This window comes from Sciurus vulgaris (assembly GCF_902686455.1).
Source record: "Sciurus vulgaris genome assembly, chromosome: 1".
NCBI lineage: Eukaryota > Metazoa > Chordata > Mammalia > Rodentia > Sciuridae > Sciurus > Sciurus vulgaris.
This window is the reverse complement of record NC_136461.1, coordinates 156,226,965-156,245,529: the sequence shown is the minus strand read 5'-3', so window position 1 is coordinate 156,245,529 and position 18,565 is coordinate 156,226,965. Positions and strand designations below refer to the sequence as shown.

Genomic DNA, 18,565 nt, shown 5'->3' with positions numbered 1-18,565 from the left:
TAATGGAGAACAGTTAAAATAATGGGTTGGGTGCCAGCAACATGGCTTACATTTTATTTCACAGGATGGACATTATAAGAATATATGCCATGGCAAATTCTTACCATTCCTAAAGGAATTAAATTTTCTATTCTTGCAAAAAATTATAGGTGATTAAGAACCGAAGAAAAGGAAGAGGAAAAAAAGAAATCAACCTGTGAATTCTCTTACACTCTGATACCTCTGGGTGTCATTGGGTGACTAGACTTACTTATATATACCATAGTTTTTCTATCTGTAACATATAAGAAGCTATCTATAGGAGAATGTAATTTTATCCCTTAACTAAGATAGTTTATTTGTGTGTGTCTGGTACATCTCACAGATTTGAGGAAGAATACAATAAGTAACAAAAGGAAGGGGGGAAATATGGGGATCAATAATGGCCTGCATAGAGAGTCAGTCTTTAATATTGCTGGATCTAAAGAGTAGCTGTCATTTATCATAACAGATTATTTCCATGGTGCTATTTTTCCTATAAAAATAACCTTCGCATCATAACATATTTATATATTGTTGAATAAATGTGAATACTATTTTTATTGTCAAGCTGAGATTTGCTTGAGCTGCATTGTCACATGAGTTTAAATTTGGATTTTAATTAAAATTAAATAGACTATAAAAATTTAATTCCTCACATTAGCCATATTAAGTGCTCAGTCATCATATTGCATGGAATGTTTCATCATCACACAAAGTTATTTTGGGGCAGTGATATTTTTATATTGATCCTTTAAGTTTTTATTAATGCATTTCATTGAAAGGGAAGAACATAAGTCATGTTTTGGGATGGCAGGTGTGGAGGAGACTCATCTACCAATGAAAAGATTAAGCCAAAAACAAAACTGGAAAAAAAGGTGCTTTTAACACAGGCCACAAAACATAGAAAAGAAAAGGTGACATTACTTACGGTGATGTGATTTTCTGAAATAGTGAACAACTCTGGCTAACGTTATGAACAAAGACTGTTTTCCATCAATTTATTTAATAATCACATTCATGGAAATTAATTACTGTACATATGTATTTATTAATTTATTTTCAGAAGCTTTGGGATTGCTTCCTATTTCCTGGAAATTTAGTGTATACTTAAACTATATTTTTTAAAACCTCTTTATCTTCAGTAGATATAAGTTCTAGGCTTAGATTGTTACATAGCAGATTTTTCACCCACATCAATGTGTAGCACAGATGCAAGACAACTCTGTCAGACATGAATTCTGTGCATTACAAGAACTCACTCAAGCTGGCTGTGGTGGCACTCACCTGTAATCCCTATGACTCTGGAGGCTGAGGCAGGAGGATTGTAAGTTCAAGGCCAGCCTCAACAATTTAGTGAGCTCCTAGGCAATTTATTAGAAAGACCCTGTCTCCGAATAAAAAACAAAAAGGGCTGGGGATGTAGTGGTAGAATGCCCTAGGGTTCAATTTCCAGTACCTGCTCCCCTCCCCACAAAAAGGACCTCACCCACCCCTAATGTCAGCCCTATTGTTCAGAAAACTAGAAAGCAACTCTACCCATTTTCAATGAATTTTAGAAAACCTGTGCTTTGTGGTATAAATATTTAGAACTGTGGGCTCACCCAGCCTCTTAATATGTCATCCTAAGCTTGTTCATTTTATGGATACACTTTATTGATTTTGTTCTATATCTTTTAATTGAAAAGAGAATGCTGCTATAGACCTAATTCTTTTAACACCTGTCCTCATTCATTCCTAATAAAGGCAGACTTATTTAAGTGTCCAGGAATAATGGAAGGAAAATTTCTTCTTTACATATATTATAGAATTTTGTTTTATCTCCATTCTAAAGTAAAGCTGTGGTGGAAGGTGGTGTTTCCATTTTCTAGTATTGAGCACTGACCCAATGAGCTTGTTCAGCAAAGTCCCCGGTTTCCTTAAGAAGGACATGCAGAATCACATTTTTCTTACTTCAGATCTGAAGTCTAGAGCAGGACTTATTAATCTTCAAGGCCTTACCCTATTTAGTCACTCGAATGGAGACCTTGGTATACTTTTCTGTTTTCTTAAACTTCATCTCTCAATGGGTATCTTTCAGGTCATCTTTCAGATTGTCTTCCAGGTAATCTGTGAACCTCTGAAACTAGAGCAAAATTATGTTTGTGGACATTTGTGCATGTTTTAGAAGACAGAAGCCATTGAGATCATCAAAGGAATGAAGAGAAACTGATTAAATAAAAGAATAACAAACCTCCATTAGAAAGAAGACAGGAGATAGGTTTGAGTCTATGGAATCAGGAAGAGAATAGTTGATTAGGTTAGAAGTTAAGTGTACTACTGAGACAGTGAATTTAAAGAGAAGCTGGAAAAAAATGTTTCTTGGAAGAACAGATAATGAACCTATAGGAGTTATTATCTTACCCTTCCAAGAAATGGTGTGTGCTCATAAGAAGCTTATGTAGCCCCAGCACTTTCAGGAGTTAACATCATTTCTTTTTTTTTTTTTTTTTTTTTGGCAGTACTGGGGATTGGAACCCAGGGCCTCATGCTTGCCAGGCAAGCACTCTACCAACTGAGCTATATGCCCAGCCCTTTCAGGAGTTAAAGCAAGAGAGATGGGAGGTAGGAGAAGACTGCCCTGTAGTCCTCCTTGAGCCACTGTTGAAAAGAACCGTAGGGTCTATTAATCACTATGACCCTTTTGTGAGTGACAGTATATGATACTTTCTTGTTTCTTGTTCTGTTGTGGCTAATGCTGGGAAATGGGGGCTGTTGAATGTGTAGTTCTCTGAAGTGTACTCGTTCTTGTTCAGCATTTTGTTTCATACCTTCCGAAGAAAGTCAATATTCATTTCAAAAACAAAGTTTCATTTTTGTAGATCATTTATGTTATAATGTGTTTTAAGAGAGCAATGCTTATACTATTAAAATAATTTGGATTTGAATCAAAGCAGAATATTGAATGGAAACCCACTCCTAACTCTCTGTGTGTATCTTTCAATGATTTCATCATAACCTAGGATTATTACAGCTGGGAGGGCTCTTGTACTCTTTCACACCCACAGTAGAATATCAAGTGTCACTGAGTTTGTTGTGATGATGATGATGATGATTTCATTGAGGATGAGAGCCAACATTTAAGTGGCTCTTGTAAGAACCTGGCATATATTTGCTCATTTCCTGCTCACAGCAACCTTAGGAGATAGGCACAATTATTATTCTCATTTTACAAACGAGGAAACTGAAACAGATAAAGTACCCGAGTCAGAGTTGCGAATTTAGAAGTGGAAATGCTGAGTGCCATTCCTAGTCATCTGGCTCCAGAGCCCACACTCTGAATGACTACATTGCTTCTTGATTTTTATTCTTTGGCCAGATCATTGAATAAAGCAACCATTTAAAGACAACACAAACAATTCAGGAAAGTTTACTGGCATGTTCACTTTAAATCTTGTTATATGGGACAATGGAAAGCCAAATAAGAAGACTAAGTAATTTAAGTCACTATCAGAAACCACAACAGTGAAGGTTCACCTCAAATTACATTGACAGAAATGGAGTTCTCAGAAATACATGATTAGTTGAGTTCTTTCTTTCCCTTTAATAAGAGTTCCAAAGTTAAAGCAAGAATGAAGTCCTCATCCATTGTATGGCCACTGTTCCTGTTGAGCGAGGGGTGTGCTAACCTTTCTGTGTCCCAGATTTCCCAGAATGGACTGTGCACAGCAGAGGCCACCCCACTGCAGCCTGACAGCAGGCTTTGTTGAAGGAACAACAAATGCATGTGTGCATTTCTCCATTATAGCGCCATTGCCTGGCCTTTTCTTCCCCACTAAATGATTAGACCTAAAAGACTTTTACCACTTACAGAAGGCACCTGGCCCTCCTGAAGGTTGGTAATGATGGCCACAACATTCTGTCAGTGGTCCTTATTTTACCAGCCCTTTGTGCTCATGTAGGATGACCTGTTCTCCTGTCCTTGATTACATACACTAAAGGTAATTCTAGGTCAGATTTTCTCAAGTGGTCATCTGAGAAGATTGCATCAGAATCATCTTGGGAACTTTTGGAGAAGATGTATTCCCAAGTCCCACCCCATATTTGCCAGATCACTCTGGGGTTGTTTCTGTTCGTTGGCATTTTTAATTAGCACCCCAGATGCTTCTGGTGTACTAGAAAATGTGAAAACATACTGTTCAACAGACAACGTTAAGAGAAATGCTTTCATCAAGACACTGTGAAGAACACAAGCATAATTATATCCTGGACCTTAAGGAGGCTACACCTAATGGGGAAGGTAACATTTGAATAGACATAACTATGACAAAGTTTAAAAAAAAAGGTTCTGCAGTATAGAAACAGCTACTTCCAGAGAGCAGAAGTTGGAGAATCTTTTAGAGAAGTTTTTGACGTGCCAAGTGCATAATATCTACTTTTGGATGATTCTTCATTCAGCACACATAAAGGCCTATAGTTCCCTTCTCAACTGCATTACCAGTTTACTCAATTTTTAGAATTTGCAAAATTTATATAGATGAAGTCAACATTTTTCATATTGTTAAAGGCTACTGCACCTAAAAATGAGGACAGAGTTTTGCCTTCCTTAAATTTCCAGGCACACTGGGCTTCTGTTTTACTTTTTTAAATTGGAGATTGCCAGCCTCATATGACATAGAACCATGTACACAGAGAGGTGAATGAGAACCAGTCATTCGCCTTCCTTCTCAGAGTTGGTATGTGCAGTTTTTGTCCCGTGTTTGTGACACGTTCATTTCTCTTTGTTTAAAAAAAAAAAAAATCACTGTTCCCATCATCACAGTTAGTTCATGGTTTACCTATGAATAATATTCCTAAAAATATGTTAAAGGAAATTGGCCGACCAGTTTAAGTAGTGAAAAAGAGGAAAAATAGCATTTATTAACCACTATATGTCAGGTACTTTGGCAAACCAGTTTCAGAGAGATTAAGTAAATGTACCAGTCCACATAGCTGCAAAGTTCAGGAAAATAGAGAGTCTAATCAGTGACCTAATGCTGCTTTTTTTTTTGGCAAGCATCATGTTAACTTATTGACAGTATTTGTTGTATTGGCTCTGGAAGCGTGCTCTGATAAATACAAGTGTCAGACCTTAGGGAGTGTGGAGTCTACTGAGAAATCAGATATTTACACAGATAACCAGTACAAGTAAATGAAAGGTGCTAACATTTATGCTTACTGTACTGTTCATTATCAATATATTATCCCATTTAATTTTCACTGCAAGCCTACAGAATGGTTGGAACCTCTGTTACATATATGGGGAAATTGTGGTTCAGAGAAAGCTGTCCAACTAGTAAGGAGCAGGGCTCGGATCTCTTCCTACATCTGTGTGACTGCAAAACCTCTTTCTTTCATATCCATACAACACACTCTTGAAATTGACAAGGGCCTGGGGAGAAGCTGCATTTTATGTATTCTATCTAGGTACTTAAAAATTAATAGGATTTAGAAAGACAGAAGGTCCAAGCAGTGCTGCTAACAAAAGCAAAGGTACAGAAGAAGTCTGTGTAAATGGACACTGGGCCATTTCCATGGAAGCTTACAAGGTGTGGAACCCACCATGAGAGATGAGCTCCAGGAAGATCATAGTATGTCACAGACTTTAGCTTGGGATGATGGTGACACCTGAAGGACTAAGTTCAAGAAATATCTGTGCTTATCCAAGAACATGGGAGGTCTTTCCATCTTCTAAGGTCTTCCTCAGTTTTTTCCTTTAGTGTTCTATAAGTATCATTGTAGAAGTTTTCACCTCTTTTATTAGATTGAGTCCCAACTGTTTTTTTTGTTTTTAGGCTATTGTGAATGGGATGGTTTTCCTAATTTCTCTTTCAGCTAATTAGCCATTGGAATAAAGGAATGCTATTGATTTATGAGTGTTAATTTGTATCCTTCTAATTTGCTGAATTCATGTATGAGTTCTAGAAGTTTTCTGGTGTAGTTTTTTTTGGGGGGTGGTCTTCTAAATACAGAATCATGTGGTCAGCAAACAGAGATAGTTTGAGCTCTTCTTTTCCTATTTGTATCCCTTTAATGTCTTCTTTCGTCTAATTGCTCTGGCTAGAGATTCAAGGACTGTGTTGAATAGAAGTGGTGAAAGTGAGCATCCCTGTCTTGTTCCTGTTTTTAGAGGGAATGCTTTCAGTTTTTCTCTGCTTAGAATGATGTTGGCTTTGGGTTTTATCATATATAACTTACAATATTGAGATATGATCCTTTTTATCCCAATGTATAGGTATGTTATCTTTTAATCATGGGTGCTATATTTAGTCAAATGCTTTTTCTGCATCTATTGAGATAATCATGTGATTCTTGTCTTGAAGTCTATTGATGGATGTTACATTTATTGATTTCCATATGTTGAACCAACCTTGAAACCTTGGGATGAACCCCATTTGATCATGGTACACTATCTTTTTAATGTGTTTTTGTATGCAATTTGCCAGTATTTTATTGAGAATTTTTGCATCTGTGTTCAACAGGGATATTAGTTTGAGGTTTTCTTTCCTTGATGTGTCTTTGTCTGGTTTTGGCATCAAGGTGATACTACCCTCATATAACAAGTTTGGAATTGTTCTTTCCTTTTCTGTTTTGTGGAGTGATTTGATGAGTTTGGTATTAGTTCTTCTTTAAAGGTCTGGTAGATTTGGCTGAGAGTCCATCTGGTCCTGGACTTTTCTTTTTTGGTAGGCTTTTAATGGCTTCTCCAATCTCATTACTTGAATTAGATCTGTTCAAATTTTCTATATCCTGGTTCAATTTCAGTAGGTTGTATCTCTAGGAACTTATTGATGTCTTCAAGATTTCCTAGCTTGCTTTCCATGGGGCAATCCAAGATGGCAGACTAGAGGGTGACTGCATCTCCAGTTGCCCCAGAACCCAGGATTCAAGAAGGGGAGGCATTGAGAGACTCAGACTAAAATAGAGCCACGGGGTGAGTGTTCCCCCAGCTGGTGAAGCTCAGCCTGGGCAGCAGGCCCAGATAGGGGTGGCTTCTCAGAGAAGGGCAGGGCAGCTAGAGTCTCCCCCAGGTAGCCCTGCTCACTCTGGCGGTAGGCTCCTCCCACACGGCCAGCTTCTCGGAGCAGGCCACCCAGTGAGAGCCTTTCTGCACAGAGCCAGCTCTAAGCCCTGGAACCAGTAGCAGGCTAGGGGCAGCTTTCTTCGGAAGCACTGCATTATCAAGTTCCTCCAAGAATTCAGGCTACTGAAGGCTGGGAGGGGATACACTGGAAATCTACAGTGACACTATAAGCCAATAGAGGAAATCTGCACTATCTCAGAGTCCCACTGACATCTGATCAATATGAGAAAAAAGGGAAGAAAATATCCCAAACAAACCTAGATACTATATCAATAAAACTCAATAAAACTGGGACCAGAAGGGTTCTCAGCTGAGTTCTACAAAACCTTTAAAGAAGAGCTCATTCCAATACTCCTCAAGGTATTCCATGAAATAGAAGAAGAGGGAACCCTCCCAAATTCACTCTATAAAGTCAATATCACCCTGATACCTAAACCAGACAGAGACACATCGAGGAAAGAAAATTTCAGACCAATATCCTTAATGAACATCGACGCAAAAATTCTCAACAAAACTTTACCAATCGCATACAAAAATATATTTAAAAGATAGTGCACCATGATCAAGTGGGTTTTATCCCAGGGATGCAAGGTTGGTTCAACATCTGGAAATCAATAAATGTCATTCACCATATCAACAGACTTAAAGTTAAGAATCACATGATTATTTCAATAGATGCAGAAAAAGCATTCGATAAAATACAGTACCCCTTCATGTTCAAAACACTAGAAAAAATTGGGGTAGTGGGAACATTCCTTAACATTGTAAAGGTCATCTATGCTAAGCCCATGGCCAATATCATTCTAAATGGACAAAAACTGAAAGCATTCCCCCTAAAACTGGAACAAGGCAGGGAAGCCCTCTTTCACCACTTCTATTCAACATCGTCCTTGAAACTCTAGCCAGAGCAATTAGACAAACCAAAGAAATTAAAGGGTTACGAATTGGAAAAGAAGAACTCAAACTATCCCTGTTCGCTGATGACATGATTATATATTTAGAGGAACCTGGAAATTCCACCAGAAAACTCTTAGAACTCATAAGTGAATTCAGTAAAGTAGCAGGTTACAAGATCAATGCTCATAAATCCAGTGCATTTTTATACATAAGTGATGAATCTTCAGAAAGAGAAATTAGGAAAACTACCCCATTCACAATAGCATCAAAAAAAAATAAAATACTTGGGAATCAATCTCACAAAAGAAGTGAAAGACCTCTACAATGAGAACTACAGAACACTGAAGAAAGAAATTAAAGAAAACCTTAGAAGATGGAAAGATCTCCCATGTTCTTGGATAGGCAGAATTAATATTGTCAAAATGGCCATACTACCTAAAGTGCTATACAGATTCAATGCAATTCCAATTAAAATCCCAATGACGTACCTCACAGAAATAGAGCAAGCAATTATGAAATTCATCTGGAAGAATAAGAAACCCAGAATAGCTAAAGCAATCCTCAGTAGAAAGAGCGAAGCAGGGGGTATCGCAATACCAGATCTTCAACTCTACTACAAAGCAATAGTAACAAAAACGGCATGGTATTGGTACCAAAATAGACAGGTAGATCAATGGTACAGAATAGAGGACATGGTCACAAACCCAAATAAATACAATTTTCTCATACTAGACAAAGGTGCCAAAAATATGCAATGGAGAAAAGATAGCCTCTTCAACGAATGGTGCTGGAAAAACTGGAAAACCATATGCAACAGAATGAAACTAAACCCCTATCTCTCACCCTGCACAAAACTCAACTCACAATGGATCAAGGACCTCAGAATCAGACCAGAGACCCTGCATCTTATAGAAGAAAAAGTAGGTCCACATCTTCACCTTGTTGGCTTAGGATCAGACTTCCTTAACAGGACTCCCATAGCACAAGAAATAAAAGCAAGAATCAACAACTGGGATAGATTCAAACTAAAAAGCTTTCTCTCAGCAAAGGAAACTATCAGTAATGTGAAGAGAGAGCCTACAGAGTGGGAGAAAATCTTTGCCACTCATAGATAGAGTGCTAATTTCCAGAATCTATAAAGAACTCAAAAAACTCTACACCAAGAATACAAATAATCCAGTCAACAAATGGGCTAAGGAAATGAACAGACACTTCACAGAAGATGTACAAGCAATCAACAGATATATGAAAAAATGTTCAACATCTTTAGTAATAAGAGAAATGCAAATCAAAACTACCCTAAGATTCCATCTCACCCCAATTAGAATGGTGATTATCAAGAACACAAGCAACACTAGGTGTTGGCGAGGATGTGGGGAAAAAGGTACACTCATACATTGCTGGTGGGGTTGCAAATTAGTGCAGCCACTCTGGAAAGCAGTATGGAGATTCCTCAGAAAGCTTGGAATGGAACCACCATTTGCTCCAGCTATCCCGCTCCTTGGCCTATATCCAAAGGACTTAAAATCAGCATACTACAGAGATACAGCCACATCAATGTTCATTGCTGCTCAATTCACCATAGTCAGATTGTGGAACCAACCTAGATGCCCTTCAGTTGATGAATGGATAAAGAAACTGTGGCATATATACACAATGAAATATTACTCTGCCATGAAGAATGATCAAATTATGGCATTTGCATGCAAATGGATGAAATTGGAGAATGTCATTTTGAGATAAGCCAATCTCAAAAAACTAAAGGATGAGTGATCTCACTGATAAGCGGATGAGGACATATAATGGGGGGTGGGAGGGGTTAGCGTTAGGGTTAGGGTTTGGTTTAGGGTTAGGGATAAGGAGGGTGGTAAGAATGGAGGAAGGAAGGACTGTATAGAGGGAAAAGGGGTGGGAGGGGTGGAGGGGAAGGAAAAAAATAGCAATGAATCAAACAACATTACCCTATGTAAATTTATGATTACACAAATGGTATGCCTTGACTCCATGTACAAATAGAGAAACAACATGTATCCCGTTTGTTTACAATAAAAAAAAAAGATTTCCTAGCTTATTAGAGAATAGATTTTCAAAATAACTTCTGATTATCCTTTGTATTTCAGTGTTATGTGTGGTGATGTTTCTATTTTCATCACAGAGTTTAATAATTTGTGTTTTTCTCTCTCTTTTGGTTAGTTTGGCTAAGGATTCATCAGTTCTGTTTATTTTTTCAATGATCCAACTTTTTGATTCATAGGTTTGTTTTAATTATTTTAAATCTTGATTTCATTGATTTCAGCTGATTTTATTTCCTTCCTTCTGCTGATTTTGGTGTCTCAAAATGGCCACACTACCAGAAGCGCTACACAGATTCAATGCAATTCCCCTCAAAATTCTTATGGCATTCTTCATGGAAATAGAAAAAGCAGTCATTAAATTCATTTGGAAAAATAAGAAACCCAGAATAGCCAAAACAATCCTCAGAAAAGCAAAGCAGGGAACATCATAATACCAGACAGAAATTATACTGTACAGCTATAGTAACAAGAACAGCATGGTATTGGCACTCAAACAGGTAAGAAAACCAGTGGAACAGAATATAAGACACAGAGACAAATCCACAGAAATACAGTTACTTCATACTAGACAAAGGCACCAAAAACATATGTCAGAGAAAAGATAACACCTTTTAACAAATGGTGCTGGGAAAACTGGAAATCCAAATGTAGTAGAATGAAATTTCACCCCTATCTCACCCTACACAAAAGTCAGCTCAAAGTGGATCAAGGACCTAGAAACCCTGCACATACTACAAGAAAACTTAGGCCCAACACTCCAACATATTGGCTCAGGAACTGACTTCCTTAACAAGACTCCTAAAGCACAAGTAAAATTGACAATCAATAAATGGTTTGGTATCAGACTAAAAAGCTTCATCACAGCAAAGAAAACAAGAGCATGAAGAAAGAGCCTACATAATGGGAGAAAATCTTTGCCATCTGTACCTCTGATAGAGCATTAATTTCCAGGATATATAAAGAACTCAAAAAACTTAACATACACATACACGCACAAAAAGAACAACCCAATCAATAAATGAGAAACTGAACAGACATTTCACAGAAGAGGAAGTACAAATGGTCAACAAATATATGAGAAAATGTTCAACATTTCTAGCAATTAGAGAAATACAGATTAAAATCATACTGAGATTCCATCTTACTCAAGTCAGAATGGCAATTAACAAGAATACAAGCAACAATATATGTTGGCAAGGATGTGGGGGAAAGACTCATACATTGCTGGTGGAACTGCAAATTGGTGCAAGCACTCTGGAAAGCAGTTTGGAGATTCCTCAAAAAACTTGGAATGGAAGCACCACTTGACCCAGTTATCCCACTCCTCAGTATATACCCAAAGGACTAAAAATCAGCATACTGCTTGGCGCAGTGGTGCACACCTGCAATCCCAGCGGCTTCGGAGGTTGAGACTGGAGGATCACAAGTTCAAAGCCAACCTCAGCAACTAAGAGAGGTCCTAAGTAATTCAGTGAGACCCTGTCTCTAGATAAAATACAAAATAGGACTGGGGATGTGGTTCAGTGGTTGAGTGCCCCTGAGTTCAATCCCTGGTGCCCCACCCACCAAAACATCAAATCAACATACTACAGTAATGCAACCGCATCAATGTTTATAGCAGCTGAATTTACAATAGCAAAGCTGTGGAAAGAACCTAGGTGTCCTTCAACAGATGAATGGATAAAGAAAATGTGGCATATGTACACAATGGAGCCGTAAAGAAGAATGACTTTTAGACATTTGCCAGCAAATGATCTGGAGACTATCATGCTAAGTGAAATAAGCCAGTCCCAAACAGCCCAAGGTTCAATGTTTTCTTTCATATACAGAAGCTAATCTATAATAAGAGGGGGCAGGTGTAGGGAAGAATAGAAGTTCAGTAGATTAGGCAATTATGAATGGAGGAAAGGGAGAGAGGATAGCAAAAGGAAAGACAGTGGAATGAATCTGACATAATTTTCCCATGTACATATATGAAAACAACACAGTGAATCCCACCATCATGTACATCCATAAAAATGGTATCCTAACTAGAATAAGATAACAGTCCATGCTTATATAATTATATTAAAATTGATCTGCTTTCATGTATAACGAAAATAAATCTCATAACACCTCTTAAAAAAAAAGAAATATCTGGCCTAAGAATGATCAATGGGCTAGGGTTGTGGCTCAGTGGTAGAGTGCTTGCCTTCCTTGCATGGGGCACTGGGTTCAATCCTCAGCACCACATAAATAAATAAAATAAAGACATTGTGTCCATCTACAACTAAAAAAATTTTACAAAAAAGAATGAACAAACTTAACTAATTGGATGTTGCAGAGAAGAGGGAAGGGAGGGGAAGGGAGGGGGTCAACATAAATGAAAGCTGATTAGATGAATCACTGAGTCATGCTGTGAGGACAAATAAAAGAATCCATTAGAACACAGGTTACAACTCCAAGAACATGGACAAGTAGGGCTTCACTTTACCAGGACTGCAAACTAACCTTATATTGCTGGTGGCTAACTCATGGAATGTGTTCTGTAATTGCTGCTTTCTAAGAATATAAAGTCATACCTCAATTAATATGTGTTTAAATTTTTTAAACAAAGCCACAAAAAATATGATGTATGTTGACAAATACACACTTGAACATATATTTAAATATATAGGAAGAATAGGAAATGTGACTGACTTCATTAATTTCTAAATTTTACCAAAGGATATTTGCTTCTATAATCACAAAGAAAAATAACTTTTCTTTAAAAAATGAATGGCCTACATTCTTAATGGAGAAAAACTGAAACCATTCCCTTTAAAAACGGGAACAAGACAGGGATGTCCTCTTTCACCACTTCTATTCAACATTGTCCTTGAAACTCTAGCCAGAGCAATTAGGCTGACTAAAGAAATTAAAGGGATACGAATAGGAAAAGAGGAACTTAAGCTGTCACTATTTGCTGATGACAGGAGTCTATACTTAGAGGATCCAAAAACCTCCTCCAGAAAACTTCTAGACCTCATCAATGAATTCAGCAAAATAGCAGGCTATAAAATCAACACACATAAATCTACAGCATTTTTTATACACAAGCGATGGAAACAGCTGAAAGGGAAATGAGGAAACCAACTCCATTTGCAATAGCCTCAAAAAAAATAAAATACTTGGCATCAATCTACCAAAGAGGGTAAAGGATCTCTACAATGAAACTACAAAACACTGAAGAAAGAAATTAAGGAGACCTTAGAAGATGGAAAGATCTCCCCTGTTCTTGGATAGGCAGAATTAATATGTCAAATGGCCATACTACCAAAAGTGCTATACAGATTCAATGCAATTCCAATTAAAATCCCAATGATGTACCTCACAGAAATAGAGCAAGCAATTATGAAATTCATCTGGAAGAATAAGAAACCCAGAATAGCTAAAGCAATCCTTAGCAGGAAGAATGAAGCAGGGGGTATCGCAATACCAGAACTTCAACTATACTACAAAGCAATAGTAACAAAAACAGCATGGTATTGGCACCAAAATAGACAGGTAGATCAATGGTACAGAATAGAGAACACGGACACAAACCCAAATAAATACAATTTTCTCATACTAGACAAAGGTGCCAAAAATATGCAATGGAGAAAAGATAGCCTCTTCAACGAATGGTGCTGGAAAAACTGGAAATCCATATGCAACAGAATGAAACTAAACCCCTATCTCTCACCCTGCACAAAACTCAACTCACAATGGATCAAGGACCTCAGAATCAGACCAGAGACCTGCATCTTATAGAAGAAAAAGTAGGTCCACATCTTCACCTTGTTGGCTTAGGATCAGACTTCCTTAACAGGACTCCCATAGCACAAGAAATAAAAGCAAGAATCAACAACTGGGATAGATTCAAACTAAAAAGCTTTCTCTCAGCAAAGGAAACTATCAGCAAGGCGAAGTGAGAGCCTACAGAGTGGGAGAATATCTTTGCCACTCATACTTCAGATAGAGTGCTGATTTCCAGAATATATAAAGAACTCAAAAAACTCTACACCAAGAATACAAATAACCCAATGAACAAATGGGCTAAGGAAATGAACAGATACTTCACAGAAGAAGATGTACAAGCAATCAACAGATATATGAAAAAAATGTTCAACATCTTTAGTAATAAGAGAAATGCAAATCAAAACTACACTAAGATTCCATCTCACCCCAATTAGAATGGCGATTATCAAGAATACAAGCAACAACAGGTGTTGGCGAGGATGTAGGGAAAAAGGTACACTCATACATGCTGGTGGGACTGCAAATTAGTGCAGCCACTCTGGCAAGCAGTGTGGAAATTCCTTAGAAAACTTGGGAATGGACCTCCCATTTGACCCAGCTATCCCACTCCTTGGCCTATACCCAAAGGACTTAAAATCAGCTACTACAGAGATACAGCCACATCAATGTTCATAGCGGCTCAATTCACAATAGCCAGACTATGGAACCACCTAGATGCCCTTCAATTGATGAATGGATAAAGAAACTGTGGTATATATATACAATGGAATATTACTCAGCTATAAAGAATAATAAAATTATGGCATTTGCAGACAAATGGATGAAATTGGCGAATATCATGTTAAGTGAGATAAGCCAATCTCAAAAATCCAAAAGAGGAATGATCTCACTGATAAACGGATGATGACACTTAATGGGGGGTGGGAGGGGGACAAGAATGGAGGAAGGAGGGACTGTATAGAGGGAAAAGAGAGGTGGGAGGGGTGGGGGGGGAGGAGAAAATAACGGAATGAATCAAACATTATTACTCTATGTAAATATATGAATATGCAAATGGTATGCTGTTACTCCATGTACAAACTGAAACAGCATGTATCCCATTTGTTTACAATAAAAATAAATTAAAAAAAAATGAATGGCCTAAATATTTTCCATTTTTCAATTCCTTCAGAATACCTAATCAAACATGTAGAGACTCTTCACTATATAGTCTGCCAAAATGACTTTCCAGAGTGACTTTTTTGAAAACTTTAAAATATTCCATTTATGTAAATTTATTTTAATTTTGAAATTATTTTAAAAGTATTTGAAGAATATGTTTAGATACTTAAAGATTTGTAGTTTTCAACCAGTAGCAATATCTTCAGTCTCCTGCATTTCTATGATATCGATTTAAACCTTTAAAATCATTGATTATTGAAGAAAGGCAAATAAATATTAGTTTTCATTTGGTGTCAAAATACTTGAATACTCAATAATTATTGACTAAATTTAGTCATCATTTATGTTATATCTGGTATTACATTTTTGCCTTGTTTATTTATTAATTTTTAAATGCACAAATAAAAATTATGTTATTGTGTACAACACAATGTATACATGGCATATGTATGTATACATGTGAAATGACTAAAATGAACTAATTAACATGTACCACCTCACATCATTTAAAAAAATTTTTTTTTTAGTTGTAGATGGACACGTACCTTTATTTTGTTTATTTTATGTGGTGCTGAGTATTGAACCCAGTGCCTCACACATGCTAGGCAAGTGCTCTACCACTGAGCCACAATCCCAGCCCCATCACATCATTTTTTTTTTTGTGGTGAAATACTTAAAATCTCTCTTGGCTATTTTCAAGTACACACAACATTATTACTAATTATAGTCACTATAATGTATAATAAATCTCCTGAATTTATTCCTCCAGTTTCAGTGAAATTTCTGTCCTTTGACTAATATCTCCCCAAACTTCCATACTCCCCAGCCTCTGGTAACTACCCTTCTGTTCTCTCCTTCTGTAAGTTAACTTTTAGATTCCACACATGAGTAAGATTATGCAGTGTGTGTCTTTTTGTGACTGGCTTTTTTCACTTAACATGATGCCCTCCAGGTTCATCCAGCTGGCATTACGTTTGAATAAGCTCAAGTCAGTATCAACTTCTAAGTTTGTACTTGGGCTTTTTCCCATGTTGCTTTGGTAACATAAAAATTCCCTTTACTTTGAAAGATTTTAATTTTAGGAAGAAAAATGCATTTGAATACTTTTTTTCCTGTATTATTCTCTCTGGCTTTAAAAATGAATGACATATTAAAATAAATGACAGTTCTAAGAACTGACTTGCTTGAATTTTAGATTCGAATACATTTAAGATGAAAATCCTGATAAACCAAATTAATTTTATGTCAAATACAGCCATTTCCCAGATACTTGTGTTTAACTTCTTTAACTTGAAACCGACACAAACTAAAATGAGAATGAGGATTTCATTTTAAACCAGTTGTTCACATTATGAGATGTGGAATTAATGGAATTTTTTCTTACCATTTAGGAATACCAGACAGGAACCAGGGTACGACTGCGCCTCCTAGATCTGGAGCTCACGTCTCGGTTCCTGGGAGCAACCACAGACACAACAATACTGGAGGCTGATGCCGTTCTCTTAGGACTTCAGGAAAGCAGAAAATCAAGAGAGGAACATCATGAAAAGTAAATGAACTTTGCCTAGGGGATTCATTCCCTCTTTGTTGAACCTATATATTCATCAAGAATGTAACTAGAAAGTTATGAAAAATTGATTGAATAAAGATATCATAAGTGAAAACTATAATTGTGATATAGTGCTTATTCATTAGAATTTTCTTTAGCTTTATCCCCCTACCTGTTAACCCCTGTTTTCCTTTGATTGGGATAGTGTAAACAATACCAAGAAGTTCTGTAATTCAGTAAATGTTTCGAGTGCAGTGTGCATGGTACTGTTCTAACTAGCAGCAAATAAATTCAACATAATGACTTGCCTTATGGCCCTTACATTCAGCTGGAGAAAGTGGACAATAAATAAGAAAAATGTATCATATGCTGGACAGTGATACATGCTAAGAAGCAAAATAAAGCCAGGAATAGGTTACAGGGCACTCAAGGACAGATTGAAATTTAGGTGTGGTGTCAATGTAAGGCCTCACAGAGGAGGTCACTGTTGAATATGGAAAAGAGAAAGCTAGTCATGTGAGTGTCTGGGAAAGAATACTCCAACAGAGGCAATGACTATTGCAAAGGCCCTGAGACAGGCCTGTGTCTGTCCATAGGGAGAAGCAGGAAGGTGCTTCTCAACCAGTACAGCTGAGTGTAAGAGGAGTAGGAGACGAATGCAGAGAGGTGAGGGAGGCTCTGTTGGTCCTTTGACTGACTATTATTTCCTCTGATGGACATGGAGAATTATTAGAGGATCCTGAGCAGAGAAGGGATATAATCTGACTGACATTTTAGCAGGATCCCTCCAGTAGATGAACGAGAACTTCTGCAGCAAGACCTGGAAGGAGACTATCACATCATCCAGGTGAGAAATGAAGGCATTTTGAACCAGGGTGGTAGTGGTGGAGGTAGTGAGAAGTGGTTGGTCTGGATGTAATTTGAAGGTAGAGCCAGTGGGATTTCCTAACTACTGGATAAGGAGTATGAGAGAAGAGAGGAGTAAGGGCAAAGTTTTTGGCCTGTGTAACTGGAAGAATTGAATCGCCTTTAACTGAACTGGGGAAGAGCAGCTTTGAGAGGACTATCCAGAACTCAGTTTTGGTCAGTGTAAATTTGAGATGCTTATTAGACATCCAGGTGGAGATGTTCTGATGGCAGTTGGGTCCTTCTGCCTGGAGTTAATGAGAAAGGTTCACATGAAAGAGAAACTTGCAAGTCGGACACTTATCATACATTAGAGTACATAGGTAGAAATGAGGCAAGGGTCAACTGGGCAGTTTTGGTTTTCATGGCATCAACTGAAGTCACTCTGGGTACTTAGCTGGCCCATCCAGGAGGGTGCAAAATAACTTCACACATGGCCTCGCATTTTGACAAGGGCCACAGGAAAGTTAGGTTTAGTTGGGGCTGTCAGTTGGGATGGTACATGTGGTCTCTCTCTCTAAATGGTACTCTTGGGGCTTGCCCCAGAGTGATCATTCCAGAAGAGCCACGATAAAACTATATGGCCTTTTCTGACCTCGTCTAGGAAGTCACATGGCTTCAGTTCCACTCAAGTGATTGTTTTAAAAAAAAGAATTGAAATGCCAGCCCATAGTTAAGGGGAGGGAAATAACATTCTATCCCTTAGTGGAGGTGTGATATTGTCACATTATAGAAGACCAAATGAGATGAGAGATATTATGGTCATCTTTAGAAAATAGTCTGCCACGCCACTCTTCCCAAAGACTCAAAACCCACCCCTTCAAAATCTCAAATGAAAACATCAAGCCTTCCACTCACTGTCCTTCCTGCTTCCTTAAATTTTGTGTACCCATCAGAACACTTTTCCAAGAGTCTTTGGAACTTCAATCTATTAGCTCCCAGTGTTTTCCTTCATCATCTCCAAGTTTTCACTGACCTCCTTTCCCCAGTTTGTAGTCATGCATCATCCTGTCACCTCATCCCCCTCTTTTCTTACCTGGCAAAATTCCAACCCCACTCAAATCTATTCACCTACTTCCTGCCTGCACCCAAGTGGGA

At 37.7% G+C, this 18,565-nt stretch overlaps 1 protein-coding gene across 4 annotated transcripts in view; it reads left to right on the top strand.

Annotated features, from left to right (window-relative positions):
* Positions 1-18,565, top strand: part of MRPS28 (mitochondrial ribosomal protein S28) — a 352,996-nt gene that overhangs the window by 125,168 nt on the left and 209,263 nt on the right. The window contains exon 4 of one of the 4 annotated variants that reach the window (XM_079111105.1): positions 10,314-10,661. The exons of 1 other annotated variant lie outside the window; for it this stretch is intronic. In XM_079111105.1, coding sequence (XP_078967231.1) covers positions 10,314-10,450 — 137 coding nt within the window. In that variant the 3' untranslated portion in view covers positions 10,451-10,661. Of the gene's footprint in view, positions 1-2,122; positions 2,475-10,313; positions 10,662-18,565 lie in introns of those variants that run through there. 2 more of the 4 variants (XM_079111111.1, XM_079111112.1) reach the window with 2 other exon arrangements.